The sequence below is a fragment of the Filicampus tigris genome, chromosome 9 (genome assembly GCF_054856515.1).
Source record: "Filicampus tigris isolate MCC_2025a chromosome 9, RoL_Ftig_1.0, whole genome shotgun sequence".
Taxonomy (NCBI): domain Eukaryota; kingdom Metazoa; phylum Chordata; class Actinopteri; order Syngnathiformes; family Syngnathidae; genus Filicampus; species Filicampus tigris.
In genome coordinates this window covers 14377257-14400929 of record NC_141225.1, presented here as the reverse complement: position 1 = coordinate 14400929, position 23673 = coordinate 14377257, and the positions used below count along the sequence as shown (strand labels likewise).

The window sequence follows — 23673 nt, the reverse complement described above, 5'->3', positions numbered from 1 at the left end:
ACCCTTTATTGACTGAAACTATCACCCAGGTTGTTTCTTAATATGGTAAAAGTTTAACTTCATAGATCTGTGAAGGTTCTCTGTCATTCAGGTCATGGTGATCCAAAAAGGTTGACACAAGAGACATCAATAAGAGAACTCCACATTTAAAATGTTCAGTTGAGGAGGCCTTTGGATCAAAAAATATTCAATCAAGAAGAGTCTACCGTAATTGCTTCAATTAAACTTTTGCGGGTTTTAATTTATAAGAACATTGTTTTTTTTCAATTCCGCTGAAGTAACCTATGTGTGTTTTGACTTTCTTACTGTAAATTGCAGTTCTATTAAAATAATTGTGTTCACTTCCATTTACTTGACAATTCATTCCCATCCATTCTGATGTTTACTGTTAACATACCAGGAAGTAAATGCCTTTAAAGTCCATAACCTCCTTGGCAGAGGTAACAAAAAGGAGGACAAAACACATACAAACTAAGAACTCAAATGTAGAGGGCTTTATTACATGAAAGAATGGTACTTACAAATCTTCAAGTAACAGTTCTTAGGTTCACAAGTCAGACTTAACTCTAACTACACAGTCACAACCAAACTTCTGCCTCAGCACGGGAGGAGCCCGCCACAGCATGAAAAACATATCAACGGTCTTCATGTATACTGTTGGTGTGGCAGTGTGGTCCAAGTGTATGGCTGATGTGGTGCGAATGGTTAGTGACACCACCAACAACAAGGCTGAAGAGAAGCAATCTAAGGATGTGATCTGTGTTTTTTGCGCAACTTTTAACCAATCTACATTTGTTTTTTTTTGTTTTTTTCTGCACTAACTTCTAAACACAACAACTCACCTTGTCTCTTTCTGACACCGTCGTCATGACAACTACTTTAATACTAACCACCCACCCGATTTCAAGAGCTACATTTGGAATGATATATATAAAAACATTGCCACCTTAATGACGTGACTGAAAAAGCATTGCAAAAACACATAGAACCATCACAACATATTCCCGTTGAACATGTAAAAAGTGTGTTTTTGATGGCCACATTTGGACAAGATGGGATATGTAGTGTGTGTGTGCGTGTATTAGTGTTTGTGTGTTGTGTGATGGGAGCATAAAAGATGAGCAAAAGTGTAATTCTAGCTTGAAAAATCACAAAATCACAATACTTGAAACACTTACGAGGATTCACAATGAAGAAAAGGAGAGCGCTTGGTGTCATGTGACTCAATTGACTGTTGATAAATTTGGTGAGAAAAAGGGGTTGGGCAGGGGAGGAGATTTACTTGGCATTAGTGGAGGTGCTGAGCATCTTGCGTACGGCCTGGGCGATGGCGTCACGGTCGATGCCGTAGATCTTGAGGAGCTCTTGCGGTTTGCCACTATGCGGTACGTGGGACACGGCCAGACGGTGCAGATTGAAGCCGGTCTCGTTTACTACTGCCGAGCACACCGCCTCCCCCAGGCCACCTGTAAGACAAAAAGATATCACATGAAAGAAGTGTCAGGCCAAGCATTGTTGTCACGCTACAGCAGAGGGGAGCAAAGTATAGCACACAGGCCCAGCATTCACATTGTTAAGAGTCGTGTTAAAAAGATGTCCTTCATTTTGGCGTTGAGTACATGAAATGCATTTATTCATTTTTATTTATTTTCCATACATGTCTGGAATTAAATAATTTGCTAATTGAGTTACTGTAAAAAATATAAATAAAAAATTAGAATATAAAAATATTAGTAAAATAAACACATATGCATGTACATTTAACAGTTCTTTTATTTGACTAAACACCGGATTAATTAGATATCATTTCTATTATAAAATTAAAGAATGAGCATGAATTATTTTATTATTAAAATAAATATTTTGTTGCCGTAATTTTGGATTTCTTCCCAAACACAGGTTAATTAACATTTTTTAAATGAATTTGTATATATTTTTTCGCTCTTTAAATAATGTACTGGTATTCATTTATTGTAAATACTAGATTAAAAAAATAAACAGGGAGGAACTACAATTTCAATGTATTCCCATGTATTACATGTTTCAAATGCATGTCCAAATGTTGAGTTTTGTCAAGAAAAACAACAAAAATGAAAAAAAAAGTCAAAAGAAAATGAAAAGAAGAGCTGGTATGTATTGTCCAGTCAAGTCTGCACCATCACCCATCCCCGCTGCCTTGGCGGACAAAGGGCATGGCTGCCTGTGCTATCTAGGTCACAAAGAACCCCACGGGCACATGCTCAGCTAAAGCAAAGTGACAGCGCACTGCCTAGTTGACTTCCACATTTTGCAAAAGCTCCATGATACCTTGTCTGCAATGAGGGCGCACTGCAGCCAGCCAATAAGCAAATTCCACCGCATTGTGTCTTTTTCTCCAAGCCAATGGAAATGTGCCACCGCAACACACATGATGATGCGGTGTAACGTGAAAGTGCTCCAGCTGCACGGATGCAGCCAGGCCGAGATGCTTTTTGCTGAAAGCCTGGTCGCTGTCATGCAATATGCAAAAGCTAAGCAACATTACCTACCTTCATAGTAATGGTCCTCCACAGTAAGAATTCTTCCCCTGGTGGCACGCGTGTGGTCAATGATGGTCTTGGCGTCAAGAGGTTTGATTGTGAACGGGTCAATAACCCGTACATATATTCTCTCTGCAACATCAAAGATGGAGAAGCAGGAATTTCATTGGATTTTTTTATGTTGCAGGTTTTTCAACTCACAGCTGTGCATCATACCGAGAGATGTTTCTTTTATTATATTTTGGTTACCTTACTCTGCATTATCCAGCCATTCAATTTCTACACCACTTATGCTTATGATATATGGACGCCATGTTGTTAGTCAATGCCTCAATTTCCATGCGGCCACATCTTTTCCTGGAAAACCCAGATAAACGAAGCCTGCGGGAGGTAAAAGTCAAGCGAGAAGGCCGGAAGCCCCTCGATAATTATTTTCTCTGTGATTTAAGTATTTGAAAATTATGGTGGTTTATTCACTTGTCAAATTATAAAATCGGGAACCAATTTTATCTTATTAGACTATACCCTTGCGTCAAGGCCAGTAGGGTTTTGAATTAGACATCCCATACCCTTCAATTTAGCAGCGACAGTATGTATTTTGAGGCATTATTTCATGCTGGTCATGGGTTCCACTCAAACTCCACTCAGAAAGTACTGTCTTGAATCTTCGGCCTGGAACTAGCATAATTAACACCAGTTTTCAAATATAGCGGGACGAAAGTATTTTTGTAACACTTTTATAAGAATTTTTAAGTTGTTTGAATAAATAAATAAATAACTAAACAAATAAATACCAGTTATTCTGGTTATTTTTTTAAATCAAATGTCAAATTTGTTGCATTGCATTGGGCTCCATAGTGAAATTATGTCAAACTGGGTAAGAATATGGCATTTGAACATGTCCATGCCAGACTTTCCTATTTAAGACTCCCTGGACTGGTTGCCAGCCAATCACTGGGCACCTACAGACAAACAACCATTCAGATTCACATTCACATCTGCGGACAATTTAGCATCCTGGATGTTTTGGGAATATGTGAGGATGGTGCAAAAATGCAAACTCCATACAGGAAGGCCAGACCCGACATTGGACCTCGGTCATTCTCCATTGCAAATCAGACGCAGCTCTCAGCATGATAAAGCACACCTCACGTAAGAAATAATACGTTTGATAAAATCTTGTTTTGACTGTAAGTGCTTGTTTTAGTGTACCTTTCTTCAGGTGTTCAGCTGCTGCAAGAGCCTCATGCAGAGTCACTCCAGCAGCCACCACAGTCACTTGATCCTCTTTGCTCTGGTACACCACCTGTGCGTGCACTATTTTGCAGTTAACCCATAAAACAGACACATCGGGGTCAGTAGAGAAATTCCTACCTTCGCCTGTCCAACGTGGAAATCTTCATTGCTGTTGTAGATGACGGCATTGTCTTGGCGGCTGGTTCGGATATAGCAAACACCCTTCGGCAAGCAAAACAGAAAGACAGCCCAATAAATGTAAGTTCACCCCAGAAAAAAAATGCAACATTTTCATATGGAGCACACTCGTTTTACCTTTGTGGATGCAGCCAGTTCCACAGCCTTCTCTGTAGACACTCCATCACTAGGATAAAAGATGGTTGTTCTAGGGAGTGCCCTGAACATGGCCATGTCCTCCAATCCCATCAAGGAGGGCCCCTCCTCTCCTGCAACATATACATTTAGCTCTATGATATCTGTTGGAATACAGCAGACAATTCTTACACCTCATAAGCTGGGCAGGTGAGAAGATGCATGCAGGCAGGGGCATATTGGACACAGCGTGCATGAAGTGTACCTGCGCTAAAAGAGGAACACGTGGTTCCTTGCAGACGGCTTCCAGGGCAGACAGGAAGGAAGGAAGGAAGAGGGGAGGAGTGAGGACTAGTGGGGCATTGGTGAGGAAAAGACAGGATTAGAGGACGAAGGAGAAAACCACAACAACTGCACTCACACAAAAAACAACAACAATAGGAGCGGGGTGCTCAGTGTGAGGGGAATAAAGGTTCATGAGAGTTATTTTTGTTATGAGGTTGGTAGTTCTTACTAACCAGTGGACAGGCCGCAGTGGGAGCCACATAGATTGACGTTGCTATCTAATATGGCTGCCATGCGGAGCTGGTCGTAGGCACGTGTGAAAAAGGATGCCAGGGTGCTGGCAAACACAACGTTCCTCTCACGGGAGGTACATCCCATGGCAACACTGACCTGGAAAAGGAAACGATATTTCATAGCACCTATACAACAACAGAGGATGTCCAACTTCAAGGGGAAATCATTTGACGGGCAAAGTAGTATCGTAGAAACACGATACACGAACTTCATTCGAAGTATTTATTCGCAAATCGAAATGTTTGGAAATGGAAGCAATTTCTCACATTAAAATAAATGGAAATAGAATTGATACGTTCCAGCCTCAGAATCGTGTAACGTTTTTATGGATTCAGTTAAAAAGTGATGGTTTTACTCAATTAATCTTTAATACCATTGTAACAATTTTGAAAAACATTGATATCATATTTATTTTAAAGATTTTTTTAGCGTGAGTCACGTTTACTAAATGCACCCCATAAATGGACACCACACAGTCACTATAAGGAAGAAGAACCGTGTTATTAGTCAATCAGTGATGAAGGAAGGTAATGTTGTGATCAGTATCATTAAATTATTTAAGATTTTACACATCAATATTAAGAATATATAGCGGTAATTTATTTACCTTTTAAGATATCCAAGCAAATTGTAATGTGTATTCATGGAACGGTATTTGGGGGACGTGAGTTGGATAAAAATTCATATACAAATGTTACACAATTAATCAATACTATCAGCTGATCTGAGGATTCTTGAGTTTTAGATTAGGAATTTTTACCAACATCATGAGTCAGATACCATTTTTGTTAGTGTTAATTAAATGGTTACTACCGTATATGCATCTATTTTAATGGATCTGCCCTTCAACTTTCCATCAGCCAGATGGCTCCACCCTCCCCACTTATTAATATTTCACTTGCCGTGACTGCTTACTGTCACACAAATGCCTGACCTAGATTGGAGTCGTCTGCGGTTGGAGACACAACAGCACCGCCATTTAAATAGCCGTTCTTCCCAAAGGATCAATCACATAATAATATTAATAAGCTCATAAATGACACATGCAGAGGAAGAATCTAATCACTGGTGTTGCAAACAGTGACCATAATAAAGCAAATGGGTCACGTCTTTACACATCCTTACACAATAGGCTGATAACTCATATATAATTTACCACCACATATGACCAGCTGTTAAATGTATAATCAGAGATGATTCACACAATGCCAATCATTCACAAAAGAGTAATAAAAAAGAATTGAGCCATCCCTTAAAGAGGGAAGTCAACCCAGACATTTTTATTTCAAGAATATGTTCTATGCAAGCCCACTAGTTGAAACAAGGCATTCTGATAAATATTGCATTTGTGGAATAAGAGTTAATCCACCCGTTTTTAGCCATCTCTGCGGGCGGCCATTTTGTCACTTCTGACGACTGAAGGTGACACCACAACTAGCCAGGGCTCACGAAACAACCAATTACGACTGACCTGTTTTCTGAAGCCGAGCCGTGATTGGTCGTTACTTGAGCCCTGAGCAGTTGTGATGTCATTGCTAGTCGACAGAAATGACAAAATGCCCTGAGATGGCTAAAAGGGGGTGGATTTTGCTGCTTAACTCATATTCCACAAAAAACAATATTAATCAGAATGCTGTGTTTCAACTAGTAGGCCTGCTGTGAACATATTTAAAAAAAACAAATTTTTGGATTGATTTCCGCTTTAAGAGGTTATTCATTATGAGGCAATAGTAGAACCGTATGATATCGGCGACCCAGTACGCAATAAGTATTAAAAATGAAACATGCACAACAAAATAAAATTAAAGTTTCCAAATATTTCAGTAACAACCAAAAGTTAATTAAAAACAGGAATCTGTGTCTTAACATACATTAGTGTCTGAGGTTCAAATAAATCTTAGCAGTGGAGCTTCCTGAGACATCCTACCATATTCTGCTGGGCAATGTAGCACTCCACAAAGCGATTGGGATGCTCATTCTTGAAGATCTCTGAGTAGGTGAGGTTGTTTGTGTCTCCATCGAGAGCCACCACGCGTTCGTTGTAGCGGCCTAACTTGGTGATCGCCATCCCATAAGCCTTACGTGTGGAAATCTGTGCAGCAAATACAAGTCGGTATTACAAGTATCGGCCACTGCCTCTGCGGTTAGCGGAGATGTTGTGTGAAACGCTGTGCAAAGGCGGACAACCTTTTCTCCAGGCTTGTAAGTGGGTGCGCTGGCCATACGGATGTTCCTCAGGCTCACAGGAGGGGAGTCTTCGATGGGAGTAGGGGGGTACAAGTGCTTGCTGGTGCTCATAATCCGACTCTGCAGATCCTTCATGACCATTTCGGCCATGTCTTTAGGCAGAGTTTTGGAGTGCCAGCCCATCTTATCTTCCGCAGCTTTAAACACCATCAACAATACATTATTGCTTTCGATGTTTCAGACAAAGTATTATTTTATACTTTCAGTGATGGAGAATTACCTGGAATGCCTTTCCCCTTGATGGTTTTGGCAATGATAGCGGTGGGTTGATGGCGTGGCTGGCTCAGAGCCTTGCACAGCTCCTCCACACTGTGTCCATCCACAATGATGGCATGCCAGCTGCATACACATTGCACACACAAACAGCAAATCAAAAGAAGAATTTGGGAATCCATAACACACTAAGACACACACATATGCATGCAAGAACTACATTGTGACTCAGTAGAACACAGGCGTTTGTCAAAGCCAAATAAACATCATTTTGATCTGCCGCTAAGAGGCTTTTGCATTTTTCTTCTGAAAACGGAAGGAAAATGCTATATCATACGATGTTAATAAAACTTTTTTTATGCATAGCTATACCTATCTATAGCCGAAATATAAAGTGGTAATCCTCGGATCAGCAGGTTTCATCAGGTAATGCACATATGATAGAGAAGCCAGCTCTGGCCTAAATGTTGATGTGGAAAATTTTATAATCTAAAGTAAACCGTTGCCCCAACCCCGAATGCTGTCGCTCATTTGGGATGTAAACTGACAATCAATATACTGGTAATTACATCATGCTTGCAGAATAGTTTTTGATTTTATTTTTTTTTCAACTTTTTATAAAATAACCAGAAATATACTAAATGAATTTAAAGGGGAAGTCAACCCCAAAATACTTTTTTCAAGAATATGTTTTATATATATAAGAATACGCAAGCCCACTAGTTGAAACAAGGCATTTTGATAAATATTGCGTTTGTGGATTAAGAGTTAATCCACCCGTTTTTAGCCATTTCTACGGGCGGCCATTTTGTCACTTCTGTCGGCTGAAAATGACATCACAACTACTCAGGGCTCAGATAACGTCCAATCACGGCTGACCTGTTTTCTGAAACTGAGCCGCGATCGGTCGTTGTGAGCAGTTGTGATGTCATTTTCAATCGTCAGAAGACAAAATGGTCGCCCATAGAGATGGCTAAAAACAAGTGCATTTTGCTGCCTAATTTATATTCCACAAACACAAAATTAATCAGAATGCCGTGTTTCAACTAGTGGGCCTGCTGGGAACATATTCTTGAAAAAAATATGTGTGGGTTCACTTTGCTCACATAATTATGAAAGGTTAATGCTTCATAGGTCCTGAAAAGTCTCAATTTTAACCTCAAGTAGATTACTTTTTACATTTATTTTTACATAATTTAAAATGATTGAATTAAAATAATAATACTCCAGTATAGAATACTTCTTTAGTTAAAGACTATTGCCTTGGGATAATCAGATACTGTAGCTCTACTACCATATAGTGAGGTGTGAAATTTAATTTAACGATTACTGTTCCTCATGTATAACTGGTTTATGCTGATAAAATTATCAATTTGTATACATTTGACAGAGTAGCCTTTTTTCATCCATATTGGCATCTATAGTTTACACTGAAACGCTATTAAATAACATTTACGTATACTTTACAGCTCATCTAGCGCAGGGTCACGTGTGTGCGGTATTACCCGAAAGCTTCACAGCGTCTCTGGTATTTCTCTGCATGATGCTGCAGAGGCGCAGAGTCACTTTGGTTCAGGCGGTTGATGTCCATGACGGCCACTAGGTTGTCAAGCTGGTAGTAAGAAGCGAACGACATGGCTTCCCATACGGAGCCCTCTGACATTTCACCATCCCCCAACAGGCAGTAAACACGGTAGCTGCAGTGGAGAAGGGTTGTACCATTAGTGTGCATTCGCTTGTGTGCACGGAGCATGAAAATGCTATCTGACACTTTTCCAGTTAGATTGATTCCTGATTTGACAGCTCACTTGCTAAGCATGGCATGATAGAAGCTTCCTGAGGCTTCTGAGGGTGTGGCTGTTGAATTTCACACCTGCATCTCAAACTTGCTTTCCACTTTTCTGAAATATTACCAGCTACGTAATTGTTTTTGGACGGGCTATTTTTGCATGCAGTTACAAAATTAAAATGAGTAATGACTTAGAATTGGTTCGCAACAATAAATTAGAATAATCAACTGTGTATAAACCCACGGTTGAAAGCGCAGGGTCTGGATTTTTTTCAGAGAGGAAATCTGCTAGAAAAAGACGCGAGATTCGACTGCTGGGCCTGGGATTATTAGAGCAGAAAAATCAGGAGAGCAGAGCATGTAGCCGCAGCGCACATCCACTTTGTGGACAAACCTAAAATTGCTCCTAGGAAGCTACGATACAGACCTCATTAAAGAAGTTAATAACTAGCGTGTGCACTTCTGAACAAATCTGAATTTGGAGCTTTTGTGAATATAGCTGTTCACGCATGTGAGGGATTACCTGGCTTTGTCAAAGTATTTCCCAGTGTACGCCATTCCACAGGCCACCCCGAGCCCCTGTCCCAAATAGCTAGTGGTTACGTCCACAAATTGCTGCTTCTGAAATGGAACATCACATTAATACAGTGGATATAAAAAGTCCCTTTTTCAAATGCCAGACTTTTATGATTGAAAAAATGAGACCAATGTACAAACTGAATTCAAATGAATACATTTTTTGTCATTTTTTCGAGTGAGAAGTAAAATAAAGAAACTGAAATAATGTGATTGCATAAGTCTGTGTAACGTCTGATAGTGGACATAACATTCAAAGGCCTTTTCAACCAAAAGAAATGTAAGACATTTAAAAGCAAAGTAAAAAAAATAAAAAGCAGTTCACTAAAATCTAATTACTGGGACTAACAGTTCAAAATAGCAGTCAGTCTTTAAACAAAACCTTCAGGATTCTGCTCAAAAGCAAACCAAATGTCAGGAAAAGCCTATTAGAGCATCTGAACTTCATTTGTGGTTAATCAGTGGCACATTAATGGTAACAGGTGTGTGCTGAATCTCATTTGAATGTGATAATTTGAACACAGCCACATACCAGTTATCAATCAGTGTGGACACTTGCGCATTGTTTGAGTTTATTTGAAAATATATCTATATTTTTTAATTCAATTAAGCGTTGAGTTAGTTCTAGGTACCATTCATTTTAGGAATAACTTCTGAAAATAATTATCTTGGTCATTTTTTTTTTATATCACAACTGGCATTTGAACAGGGTTGTGTAGACTTTATATATACTATATGGTCAGCTGGTTGTTTGATTTCCAGAGCGTCTGGTGTCTCCTTACAGGGATGAGGTGGCCCTCCAGTGAAGAGTCAACCTGGCACATATTGAGCAACTCGCTCTCCTTCAGGAAGCCTGTCTCAACCCACATGGAGTACAAGGCTGGCGCAGATTGAGCCTAGCACAGAGAAAATGAGGAAATCAGTACTGTATCTTATTTGTAAATGCACGTTTCCTCCATAGGACCGACGGGCTCGCACCTTGGACATAAGGAAGCGATCGCTGTGGAAGTTTCGTGGGTCGTCAGGGCGGTACTTCATAGTGTGGAAGAAAAGCACAGACATGACTTCTGCCACACTGCAGCATGATGTCGGGTGTCTGGGGGAGAAAGGAGGGGAGAGGGTGCTTTCATCCAGATGTCACAAGTGCTCGAGCACGCGATGGACTTGTCACAAATCTTACAAAGATGCTGACACAAGCAATTCACGAGGTTACCATGAAAACAACGAAAAAGCGATGATATACACGAATTGGTATATCAACTGGCTGAAGAGCTTCACTGTAACTGTAGAGTGTATTCATATTTAGTGCTTAATATGAATTAATTTTTTAAAAAAAAACGTGATTTCATTGTGAAGGCCTATTAGTAATTTATAGTGGTCTATAGGTGGAATAAGGAAAAATAAATGTAAAACTAGATTCAAAGACTACTGTGTAGTAGACACTAAACAGACCAACTGCTGTATCGACACAAAGACCACCATCAAGCCTTATGGTGTCTTGAGGGGTATACTACACCATATGTCTGGCATACTATTGTCATGTATAATGTAAGTCTAAAAAAAATCTGCTTTTGAGCATTTTATTGCTAGTGTAACAACTTGATAGAGGAAATGTACAAACCGTAGATAGCAGGTAAACTATTTATGGTCAAGTAAAACAGCTTTGTTCAGTTGCTTTTCTTTGTTAGGTGTGTTACCCTTTGTTCTTCGCAGAAAAATGTCAAGAGTTACTTCAATTCTATAATTGAATTAATACAACGTAAAATATTTTGTGGAGTTTGTCATTAAATAGAATTGATGTTTTCTTGATTTCACGTGTCACTTTAAAATACCATTTTAAAATAATGACACAAATAAAAGAAAAAAAAATCACAAGTGAGGCCTAATACATGAAATGGAATAAAATACATATTCTGTATGTTTATTCTTAAAGTTTCTGTCAGGGTATTTTGCCAGCAATGCTTTATATTAATGCATGTGTATTTTGCACAAAACTGCAAAAGCACCTATGGCGTATTTAATAGTGTAAAATATGCAATAAAGCAGGATTAGGCTGTTGCGTATGCTATGCTGTGTATTTTTATATATATATATATATATATATATATATATATATATATATATATATATATATACTGACAATAGCAGAGAGAAAACATTTGGGATTGGAAAATGTCAGAGGAGCAGAACAAAGGCAGGACATGGTCTTTTTCAGGCCCTGCAATTAAAAAATAACATGGTGTACACGGCTTGCATATACAGCACATGAGAATGACTTTCTTTGCCTGTGGAGAAATATCAAGTTTGCAAAGATTTCTTGACTTTGTGCTAGGACAGTGTAGGATCACAGCTGTTGATACATTCATATGTGCGAGTCCTCTCACCCTGTGCCTGCTGCGGTCGTCGCCTTGATGGAGTTGATCCTTAGGCGATTGGCGATGTTCCTCAACGCCTGCACTGTCTGTTGGTCAGGTTTGTGGTAATCCTCCATGAAGGCAAAATGTCGAGCTCCAGCAGTCCTTCGTTTGTAAAAGTGTAAGGACGGGCGAGGGTGACCGAAGCTGAAAGTTTGCAAGAGATGGCGTTAGGGATGGACCGAAAGACGGCAATGAAGGAGAGTCTGGATTGATCCTATCAGGTATGCAGATGCATAAATGTGCAAGAACACACTACATACACACAAGCAAAAATCACACACACGGACACGCACGCATCATTAGGCGCAGAGGAGGGGCAACAGTGTGACGTACGCTGCTAAAATTGCATTGCATTGCTTTTATTGGATAGGGAGGAAAAGGGTGACAGAGGTGTGTCACTGCAGTGCGTGTGTATGTGCATATAAGCGGGGAGGAGGAGGGGCTGAACATTTAGATCCTAATTCACTTTGGCATTTCTGTCAAAACGCATATTTCAAATGTGGTGGTTTATCGTCTTTTGTTATTCAATCCCATCTAAATGCTGCTTTTATTTTGACGGTACAATATACTTAACAGCACACATTTTAGAATTACTTAACCTCATCCAAAATGTGAAATTAGGTTAAAAGCATGTGTTTATGGTAAACAAATTTGCAGGCAGTGGGCTCCTCAAAAGGGGAAGTTTACCGTTTTGAAGTTCAGAAGAACATTATCAGTTCTAATCTCTTTCTCACCCTTATTGTCTCCTCCAGCCAACATCATGATGCTCAGTGATGCCGACGACACTCTGAACTGACGAGAACACGGTGTACTTTCCTCAGATGTTCCGTGCGGCTATACCTTAAGGACCATGAGAAGACACATATTAAATGGAGCGTACAAACGGTTATAAAGAATTTGTGTTTCTGATTGAACAAAATGCTGTAAATATGTCATATATATATATATAAATATAGAATATATATAAACTACGCTGACACCATCTGCAATGGCTACAACGGCTTTGTCTTTTGTCGCGTGAGTGGCCAATGCAAACGCTTAACCCAAATTCTAATCCCTAGGCATGGGTGCAAGAGCACTGGTGCATGGGTGTCATGCAATCTTTGCATGTAACGCACGTCCACACGAGATTAACTGTGCTGGCCTGCCATCAAGAGGATAAACCTTGATTGTGCACAGACCACAGCTTTTGCATCTGCTGTACAGGCAACACAATATGGACTGAACAATTACAGTGATGTATTTAGAAAATGATTGTTTTCATGATTATGTTCAACACAATAAAGTAATAAACAGAACAGAAGGGAAGACTATCATCTTCAACCTTTAGGAATTTTTAGGAAAAGAAAGTTTAGGAGTTAAAGGCATTACAGCAAGAGTCTATTTATGTTTATTGACAGTGTTGGTGAGTACAAATTGAAAAAAAATATTCCCCTTTATGTGACTGATTGATTGAGATGTTGGGGATTTGCCATTTCTGACTACCCCCCCAACCAACCAGTTACCAGTTATAACCCAAACCAGCCTGGTTCTGCCCTGTGTATAGAGTGGTGCGAGAGATCATTAGGGGTGCCAAAGGAAATAATCCAATTTCCCTTCCCTTTCACTTTGTCCGAAAATGATTAATTACGAGTGTATCCTTGTTCATCTGTCCATGCCAGCGACGTATAGCAACAGTTAAAACAATTACAGTAAATGCTTCTCCATTATTTGACAGACGGTATAATAAGAATGTGTATCCACCTGTTGTCATTCAAACAACAGAATGGTTTCCTGCGATTAAATCAGCTTTGTGTTCAATTAAATGGCCCCAATTTCAGACTAAATCAGTTTGTGAATACATTGACAAGAGATCATAATTATTTATTTCAGTATAGTATTCATATTTTTAATACATTTTCCTGATGTGCAATCTATGCATTCTGTATTCTACGCTTTCAACACCAAGTGGCACTGCTTCCTAATGAATGTTTGTTTTTGTTTTTGCACAAGTGATTTAAATATTACACACCTAACCGCAGTAGTTGTCAAATGAGAAATGTAAAATGTTTTCAGCAGATATATTCGTTTCTGTATTTGTATGTATATTATTTCGAATACTATTAATCAATTATATGAAGTGCATATCTTAGAGTGATGCAAAGTCAGCGGTGGATTTATTGGATAGCAGCTTGAATGCAATGTTAACATGACAACAACGTGATTTCAGAGTTGTGTGAAAGTATGTATGACGTGTTTTTTAATCCAACCCTCTCCTGTCCTTGGCTCATATCCTCTCCTCTTTTCCGGCCATGTTATCATTATTCCGGTTGGATGAGGTCGCATCACCTAGCAGCCACCTCCGAGCTCAACGCCGGGGCTATGTCATCTCTCCAGCCCGGCCGCCCACTGCTCGGGCGTTCCACCGACAGTGTCCTTCTCCCAGTTTCCAGCAACTCCTCTGGGCTCCTTGCTGCTGTCATAAAAGCTTTGCCTCACAGTGGCCCACAGGTGCCAGCCAATAGGAGCCAGTGAAGGTGACGCCACGTGATAACTTGTAGCCAATCGTAGAGCCCTGCAGCCGCACACTTCCTGGAGGTAAGCACACCCAGAGAGCATGAGCGTGTCTATTTTTAAATCTCTGGCAGAAAAAGAGGAGCGGAGCAGCCACTTTTGAAACAATGTCTTAATATAACTCTGATAATAGATTTTAAAAGGAATTTAACAGGTGCTTGTGGCCACACACAAATCAGTCATATGAAGGGGTGTGCAAAAGGACCTTTAGAGGTGCTCAAAATGGAAAAGGGGGCACATGGAGAAACAAAATTCTCATTTGTGGCCTTTCAATATACATTTGTAGCTCCCTCTGGATAGGTCCGTAAGTAAAGAGAGCGCTTTTTTAGAAATGGTAAGATAGAAGTGCAAGCTGGGGTTCAAAACAATCACCTGGACAGGGATATAGTAGTAAGACTGCTGTTTCCTTTGGCTGGTAATAAGCTACAAAGACATTCTGAAAAAAAACTGGCATTGCTGGCTATTGGTGAGAACGGACTTTCTTTGTCAGTCTTTGAAGGGGTAGTCAACCCAAACTTTTTTTTTTTTTTTTTTTACAGAATATGTTCTATGAAGGCCCGCTAGTCTAACCACGGCATTCTGATTTTCTGACATGTCAAAGCCAAAACATGCAGCCAGTCCCAAAATTAATACAGACCTGGGCCCAATTTGAAACTCCCATCCCATCACAACTCTGATCAACACATGAGACCAGCATCACCAATTCCCAAATACTGTAGACTATTGGGAATAAATTATTACAAATTCATGGAGCAAATATTAGAATTCAGGTTGTGATTTTAGGTCAGTGCTTCTAACAGTGTTTAGGCCCCAGAGAAGGCCTTGCCAGCCCTGACTGATAAAATCCCACACACAAGTGCATGTGTTTCTTTAATGCCAGTTGCTCCTTCAGGCTTGAGCCTACTACACGTGCTCTTATCACTCCATTTCCCTTCAATCGCTCTGTGGTCACCATGATGACATAGCGCTTGCCCTTCAATCTGAGAGCTGTCTGTCACTCGGTGCATGGGGGACTTAGGACGGAATAATGATCAGAGCTCTCTATCATTTAGCCATTCACTGATGGATTGGATGATTGCGGTCTACAAAGTAAGTAAGGGTGAGTGCACACATTAGAGGGGAGGTTTGAAGAGGTCTGTGGGGGGTAATTTAAAATGAAATGTTTTAAGACAAAGAAATAATGTATGTACAGTGTTCCACCTACTGTGGTCCCACGGTATCGCAGATTTTTTTTTTGTGTGGAACATACAATAAGTACTTTTCTATTTCGGTTATCTCCACGATATCTTGGAAATCATTTTTTTGTTTTTCACTAGAGCCGGATCTACATGCATTTTTTTAGACTGATGCCGATTCTGATATTTGGAAGAATAAAATTCCAATAACCAATTAATTGGCTGATTAATTAAAAGACATGTATATAATGAATAAATAACATATTTTTTGGTCCCATAATGCTTATAACAATAAAGACATGAATTATTGTAGATGCAGAACATTTGGCTGTTTTACAATACTTTGTCCTTATTATTATTATTAGTATTAGTTTTACTTTACAACAGAGAGACGCATCTGCGAGCAGGAAATGTTTTGGTGGGGAGGGTGGAAAGATTGAATCTTAATGTGTAAAATAATAATAATAATAATAATAATAATAATAATAATAATAAAAAAAAAAAAAAATAAATATAATAATAAAAAATCTGAAAAAAAGGCAGATTTTGGTGAATTTTTAAAGAGCTAATATCGGACTACTAATCGGTCGGACACTAGTTTTTGTAGCATATTATGTTGATAAAATGATTGAGAAGCATACATTTGTGACTTGAGAAATAGTTTTAATTTGTTCACTCATCACCCTCATAACTCAAAACACTCAAATTATGTTTCCCCGTTGAAATGAATGGAAATCCCTTTAATCCGTTTTAGCGCCCCAAAAATTGAAAAAACACCAACAAAAACTTTTGTCACATGTTTTTAATAATGAAAATACCACTCTACAATATTGTTCTTTATAAAAGAATGAAATAAATTAAGTAGCTTGTGCATCATTATACAGTAATTCAATGAGCATTCTGCAACAGTATATTATACATACTGAAAACTGCACATAGATTTGGTGATAAAACACAGAAGACTCTCTCAACTGAGCTGCAATAATATTATTCATTTTTCACAGAGGATTAAGAATATATGCCTGTGGGTATTATTGTTTGCTCTGTCTGTATTTGTTACTACAGTGTGTGTGAAAGTTTAAGTTGTTTAAATGTTTATAAACTGCACTGGACACATGCTCCATATATGAACTGAGCTGGTCACGAATATATACTATACTGCATATACTGTAATTATAGGCCAATTGAAATGCATTAGGGGGAGAGAAAAGTCTTTGTTGTAATTGTAAATGTGTAAATGTTTAGGAGAGGTTAAACAAAAATGTATTTGTTTTTTTTTAATATGGTCTCTCTAAATCCCTGATATTCCCTTCTCGCCTGAGGTTCTGCAATGAATGAGTGTTCACCATACACAATTTGGATTCCTTTGGAACAAAAGGGGGTGGCGACAAAGGGAGAGGAAGATTGAGGCAGAGGAAAGGAGAGTGCGCGCACAGTGATGACGGCCGAGCGTGTGCTCTGAGCTCAGCAGCGAAGTTGACGTTGCACTGGGAGAACAGCTGCGCTGCAGGGCTTTCAGGCTCCATCACTACTGCTTTCCTTCAAGCTGCTCCACCAACACACGGCCTCTCATTGCACACACACACGCACGCACACACACGTTCACATGGAAAACCACTGATTGTCGCTTCACTGCGCAGGAATGTGCTGCAATATAGCCAGGTTTTATATACACGGCAGTCACACCGAGTTAAGGGATTTTTAAAGAAGCATTATTTGCAGTGTAGTGCGTAGTGTTTCGAGAAATTTTGCATGAGATTAAGAGGGAATAATACCTGCAAATTGGATCATGTGTGAAACCTCATATGGATTTATTGTTGCGAAAAGGTCAAAGAGAGAGACATAAGTGCATTTACGCAGCGATAGAGCCAACGAGAACAGCTGTTCACTGTGAAATACATACGTGAACTCAACATATTGTGCATTCATATTGAGCCATAAATCCTTTTATATGATGAGCAAACACAACCAGGATATATAGTCTAGTGCAGTCACTCCCAGACACTGTGCCATGACACATTGGTGTGCGGTGAGAGATCATCAGGTTCACTTAATTAGTTTGATTATTAAATGATTATTTATTTACAACAAATAATGTATCTTATTCATCTATCCATACCAACGATCTTTAGGGACAAGCAGAACAATTCAATGTTTTTCCATTAGACGGCAGAAGGTACAATAAACCTGTATCCACTTGTTGCCAGTCACAACAGAATAAGTCATGGCCAGTGTATCAAATTTGTGTTCAACTAAACAGGCACACAGTTCACATTGAATAAGTAAATGTATGACTACATTGATCATCGAGATCTTTATTTCAGTATGCATATAATACTGGACATTTTTACATGGTGGTGCGCTGTGAGATTTTTGTCATTAAAAAAAAAAGTGCCTTGGCTCAATGACGGTTGGGAAACACTGGTTTAGTGTATCTGACGTACCAATTACGCTACCACAGTCATTTGCATATACTATATGTTAAAATATTTAGTTAGGGATGCAGATTCAATGAAGTGTATAAGGCGCCACTGCTGCACTGAGCCAAATGGCATCCTTAGTCCCTGGGGGCCACTGCACCCTCTGTCTGTGTTTTTACTGCCTTTTAAGTGAAAATAACTGCATTGCGCTATAATCCTCAGGACTACAGATGGATTTTGAGAGCGTCCGCAGAGGAAGGGAGGTGCAGAGTTGAATGCCGTCTCGGCGTTATGCAGTTTTTTTACTTGAAGATTTTGCTCAACTTTCATCATTCTTACTACAGTGTCAAAGTCAGCAGCAAAGAGAAAACAGGGCTGCAAGCAAAAATCATGATGGTTTATGTTTACTTGTTTTATACTGATTAAAATGTTTTTTTACTCAGGTGACAAGAATGTTCTTTTATTCCCATTAAAATGAATACTTTATTGTTTTTACGGCTTAATACCAGTCTGTCAAATTACGTCATTTTTTTCCAACCGGTTTGTGCCGCAAAAAAAGGTCGTGGACCGCTGACTTAAAGCATTGCCTATAAATTTAATGGAGATTTTAAGGTGGTGACAATTCCCCTTAGAACGGATTGTTCTTATTTTCATAATTTCCAAAGGAAAAGATTGTCTTGGAACAGATTGTGATTGACCTCAAAGGCTTCTCTCAATTTATAAGCGTGAATATGGAGATCCATGGGGGAAAAAAAAAATCCTTATTTTTCTCTAGCTTCACTTTTTTTTGGTACACATTACCGCCAACTACATGGCTGAAAAGGAGAATTCCACACCAGTATTACACAAAATTTATTTGTTTCCTTACACACAGTGTGGTATCAGCTGCTTATCGTGATAAAGCTACCATATGTTGTTTTTTGCTCACTCTACACCATTTAATGACCTTTTTACCTTTCATGTCAACCTGTATAAATCACACAGCCACTCACCTTATAGCATTTTTTTTGTATCTTCATGATAGGTGGTCATTCACAGTAATCTGTTGGATGTTTGGTAATTCAAGGGAGCTTCCCCAAGGGAAAAACACAATGTAGATTAATCATAGTTCATGAATTCCACATGAACTTGTTTCAAAAAGGGTGCAAACAAACACATTGTGTTCAACACAAAAACACACTGCACACACAGGTAAATAATTCAGGAAGCTTCCAGAAGAAGCGACCGTTACCCTGAGCAGACAGGTAAGCTGAAACCTCGGCATTGTATCGCGACTGTCGAGGAGTCGTTCTCCTCTCCACCCTCAGAGTCCCTCACCAGCTCCGAAAGGAAGAGAATGTGTGTTTTGTGCTCCGTGTTGTTAACTAGGACAAACAGTTGAACTGTCCTCAGCTGCTTCACTTTGCCAGGTAGGATCATCTTTAATGCAATAAGTAACTAAACAACTGTGCTCACTTTGTATCATTTTACTGCATCAGATTTGGATATACTGTGCAGTATCCTGTCATTTGTGACAATCTCGTTATGTTGATATGACATTATTGATCACCATTTTTGCCCCCCAAAAAACAAAAGGTCAGTTCTTGATTAATTATGTTGTGTATCACAGTTTTATTGGGTCTTATGTGTGTCATTTAATGTTTTTTTTTTTTTTCTTCACTCTTTACAGTCATGTTCCACGGTAGACTGTGGTCTTTTAACTTTCCCAAAATAAAGGTTCGGTCAGTTTTGTCAATAGCAAAACCCTATTATTATTTTATCATAACTATTTTATTTTTCACTTTGCAGACGACTCAATGTACTGTATGTTGCTTTTACAGTTTTTTTTAAGTCTATTTGTGTTCCAAGTAGATTAAAGTTTAATTTAAATTGTTTAATAATTTATAATTTAGGGTCTTTAACAAACCAAAGATACACGTTTTGGGACTGTAGGCGGCAGTTGGATAATACTCACTTCAGGACAGAGAGAACATACTAACTCCACACAGGAAGGCCTGATCCGAGACTCAAACACCAAACCTCAGACCTGTTAAGTAGCTATGCTAACTCCTACTTCACTGTGTTCATTTCAGATATTTAAAAAAAATCAACTCTTTGGGATATTTAAAACAGCATTTTGAGGCAATAGGCATCAGCGAGTACAGCAATCACCCTCCATCACAGGGGTTACGTTACAGGTCCGCAATGTTTTATGCATTATGTATTTTTTAAATTAGTCATCCAGTTAATTTGTAATCAGCATTTTTGTTCCTGCCAGAAATTGGCATCAGCCTCAAAAATCCATATCGGTTGGGCCCTATTAAACAAATCTTGTTTTTTTCCAAATTAACATCTCACATCTTAACTCATCATCTCCCAATATATCACCCAAGAACGCACGTATATGTAACATATATGTTGTTCTTGTCAGCTGTCTTAAACCAAGGATGCATCGGTTGGATACTTGAGAAGGCTTGGCTTGGAAAATATCCCAAGATACATTTCAAGGTGCTTTCACGTAAATACGTCAGTCGTGTTCCAATTTACTTGTGTTCTTAGGGAGAACGTTCTCTCGTATGTTCTTAGGAAGACCGTCCTTGGCGAGTTCACCAGAACTTACTTTGCATTCGTCATATTGTGAAACGGCCATTAACTAGGCTGCGTTGAAATATTTCCTGTTTCGTTCTTGTTTCAATTTCACACCCTCGTAAACTAAATAAGTGTGCCACCATCTATTGGTCGACAATGGAATTACACCGATATAAACAAGAGACTTAAATAGAGTCGTTCCTGACTGCCAGAGGCGGTGCTTGAAAAGCAAGTAACTGATTGATACCACGTCTTGGGCCTCTCAGAAGGGTGTACCCTTGCAGGACATTTGTGCTGCAGCCTCCTGGTTATCGTCTGGCACTGACAATTTTTAAAAAATGGCTGGACTAAGCATGGCCGGACTTTAGTCCGGCCCACTAATCGGCCCTCATGCGTTTGACGTGGTCGCGAGGCGGCCAAATTTCATCTCAGCCTACTCGGTGAAAGGCTTCTTTTTAGGCTTCTTTCTACACCCGCGTCGGCGCAGCGACTACTGCCGTATTGATTCACGTGACCGACGCATTGTGCTGTTGGCGACAGGTCTGCGACGCATGCCACGCACCCATCAGGAATTGTTGCTGCTCTGATCGGTCCATTATGTCACATGTTGTGATGACATACAGTTTCCCACACGGAGAGGAGGAGAGCATGCAGCACGCAGCTCGTTGCCTCTGCGAAGCAAACTAGTTTGGCAATAAAATTAAATGCATAGTCTAGTCATCTCGGTCCCTTTATGGTTGTAGCAGGCACGATATCCATTGGTGTCGCTGTCTTTTTGAAGCGACGAATATCCAACTTCCGGAAATACGCCGTAGCAAACCTGCTGTGTATAGTGGTTTGCTGGTATGCTTTTATTTTGAAGGCCGTAAAGGAGGGGGAGTGTGTAAAATAAATAAGTTACTTGTTGACTGCGACTTCTGGCCGTCTGTTGGACCCAAATAATTATACAACACGACAAAACGAACCCCGGGGCTCGCAATGGAAGTAAGCACACGCAGTTGGGTAAGTAGTAAAGTACTATGGCGCATTTTGAAGCGTGTTTGAAGCGTGTCCACAGCGGGTTTGAATAGTAAATTAGCCAGCTAATGATCTCTAAAAAGCCTCTGCCATTAGCATCTCTCCCGCGGCGGCGTCAATCACGGACACTTTTTTTTTGGGGGGGGGGGGGGGGGCGTAACGGGGGGGGGGGGGGCGATAATTTTTATGAATAAGGGCGGGCGTCGTGGCCGGAAGGGTACCCAGGTCAAGGGTGGAGGATCGCGGCCGGACCGGCAATAAAGGGTCAAGTGCCCAGCTCTGCTAATGACATATGTTGATATGCATTTTCGACCTGCACATGCGTGACGGACTATTCATGATTTTCAAGCACGCCTCTGGCGGTCATTTGGGACTCAAAGAACCATAGTCACATATGTACAGTAACTGTCATTATTAATAACTGTATTAAAAATACAAATGAGAAAAAAACTGCAAATCTGTAATCTGTTAACTGTTACTGTTACTGTATACTGCAGTTTTCTCGCATCCAGAGACTTGTGTATTTAGCGAATTATGTATTGGGTCAATGCCGGTTTTTCTGGCTGTTTTAGCTGTTGTGGGACAAAGGGGGAGGAGGAAGTGTTCGCACCGAGAGCCTGTGACGAGCACACGCAGCCACTGGACGTGGATGCTCTGTTTGGTTGGCCGCATCTCTCCACTACCACCATGGGAGAGCTTCATTAGTGCTCAGCCTCTACGTCTCTCTCCTGTGTCCTGTTTCTTACCACTGGAGCCGATGAATTTCAACGTGTCGTTTGAGAGGACACAGCCAGCCCTCCCAAGCGTTGGAGCAGCGATACCGAGCGGCTAAAGTCTCCTGTTTAACCCCCCCAAAAAAGGTCCGGCGAGCTCTCTTCTAGTCAGAATGTAGCTTCTTTAGCATAGCATCGTTTTAATTATTAATTTGATATGCATGCAGTGGATGGTGATATGTGCGCGTGCTTGTATGTGTATTTTTTTTTAACCACGTCAAAGAGGACAGCTCATATTGATAGCCAATTTCCTCTCGACGAGAGTGTGTGGACGTGGATGAGCTTCACCACCATGTCCTCAACGTTACATCTATTTCAGTGGTCAGGCGCGATACCTTTGGTCTTTATCTACACGCTCACTCAGGTTGTCTGTGGTCATGTGGAGTCCATATTATCATCTCGTATGTGTATGCGAGACATATTAATAGAGGTTATACTCTCGTGTATTTTTTTTGCAAGAAATGTCCTACCTTGTCATGCTCCAAGGATAAACAAGAGGCTGTGCTTTATCTAACAATGAATGTGAACGTGCACACCGATGTCGATGCAGTGTTATATGCAGTCATGTTTTATGTGCCTCCAATTGTATGTTTGTTCCATGAAAGCAACATACAGCGCAAAGGGTGATGATTTGATGTTCATTTTGAGTTGTGTAATTCAGACAGTATGGATTATATGTGATTTCTCCACTGTCTTATGTAGATTGAGTAAAGAGAGCATCGCAGCAATGTGACCTTTTCCTTGCTCCGCTCTGGGGCCTGCTTAGAGTTGAAGGACTTCACAAGAGAGGAGGCCAATAGATGCTTAAATTGTTTTATTTTAATTTTAGGATTGAGGCATAATGTAATTTGCTTCAGTTTAAGGATATGGTCTGCCACTTTCCACAATTCATTTATAATTTGTGTGAATTCAGTGGTTCTCAAACTGGACCTGCCTGGGTTGGTGAGCCATAACTTGGGGCTACTCAAAATAATTTCCATTCAATTAAAAATGCTTACCTTCATATGGAGACTGGCATGCAAATGAAACAAATTACAAAACCAATTAGCAGGGGTGTAGATCTTGTGCATACCTGTCAAGTTTTCGGCATAATTTGTACAGGTGGAAACACTTTTTCAAACATGTACGCTGTACATCGCGAGTCTGTACGGCCAATGTCAATTTTATCAGTGATATCTGTTCCTGTTTTGGCGCCTAACCTTAGTCGGGAGACACAGGGGAGAGCTTTCTCCAAACGGTTCGGCCATCGCACGTCGTCGCAAAGTGGGAGCCCATTAGC

General features: G+C 40.0%; 2 protein-coding genes across 17 annotated transcripts in view; one reads left to right on the top strand and one right to left on the bottom strand.

Moving 5' to 3' along the window:
* Window positions 1-479: 479 nt before the first annotated feature.
* On the bottom strand, window positions 480-12218 carry tkta (transketolase a). The gene is made up of 14 exons (XM_086041248.1): window positions 11856-12218; window positions 10450-10567; window positions 10254-10367; window positions 9419-9516; window positions 8612-8803; window positions 7114-7232; window positions 6834-7030; window positions 6574-6738; window positions 4586-4742; window positions 4071-4201; window positions 3894-3977; window positions 3732-3825; window positions 2529-2651; window positions 480-1466 (listed from the first exon to the last, which is right to left on the bottom strand). Exons 1-14 carry the CDS (start codon window positions 11960-11962, stop codon window positions 1279-1281), a joined length of 1887 nt encoding a protein of 628 aa, XP_085897374.1. The 5' UTR covers window positions 11963-12218; the 3' UTR covers window positions 480-1278.
* Window positions 12219-22248: 10030 nt separating this feature from the next.
* Window positions 22249-23673, top strand: part of cacna1da (calcium channel, voltage-dependent, L type, alpha 1D subunit, a) — a 72646-nt gene continuing 71221 nt past the window's right edge. For all 16 annotated transcript variants that reach the window (XM_086041804.1, XM_086041805.1, XM_086041798.1 and 13 more), the window contains exon 1: window positions 22249-22481. The gene's annotated coding sequence lies outside the window, so the exon portion shown is untranslated. The remainder of the gene's footprint in view (window positions 22482-23673) is intronic.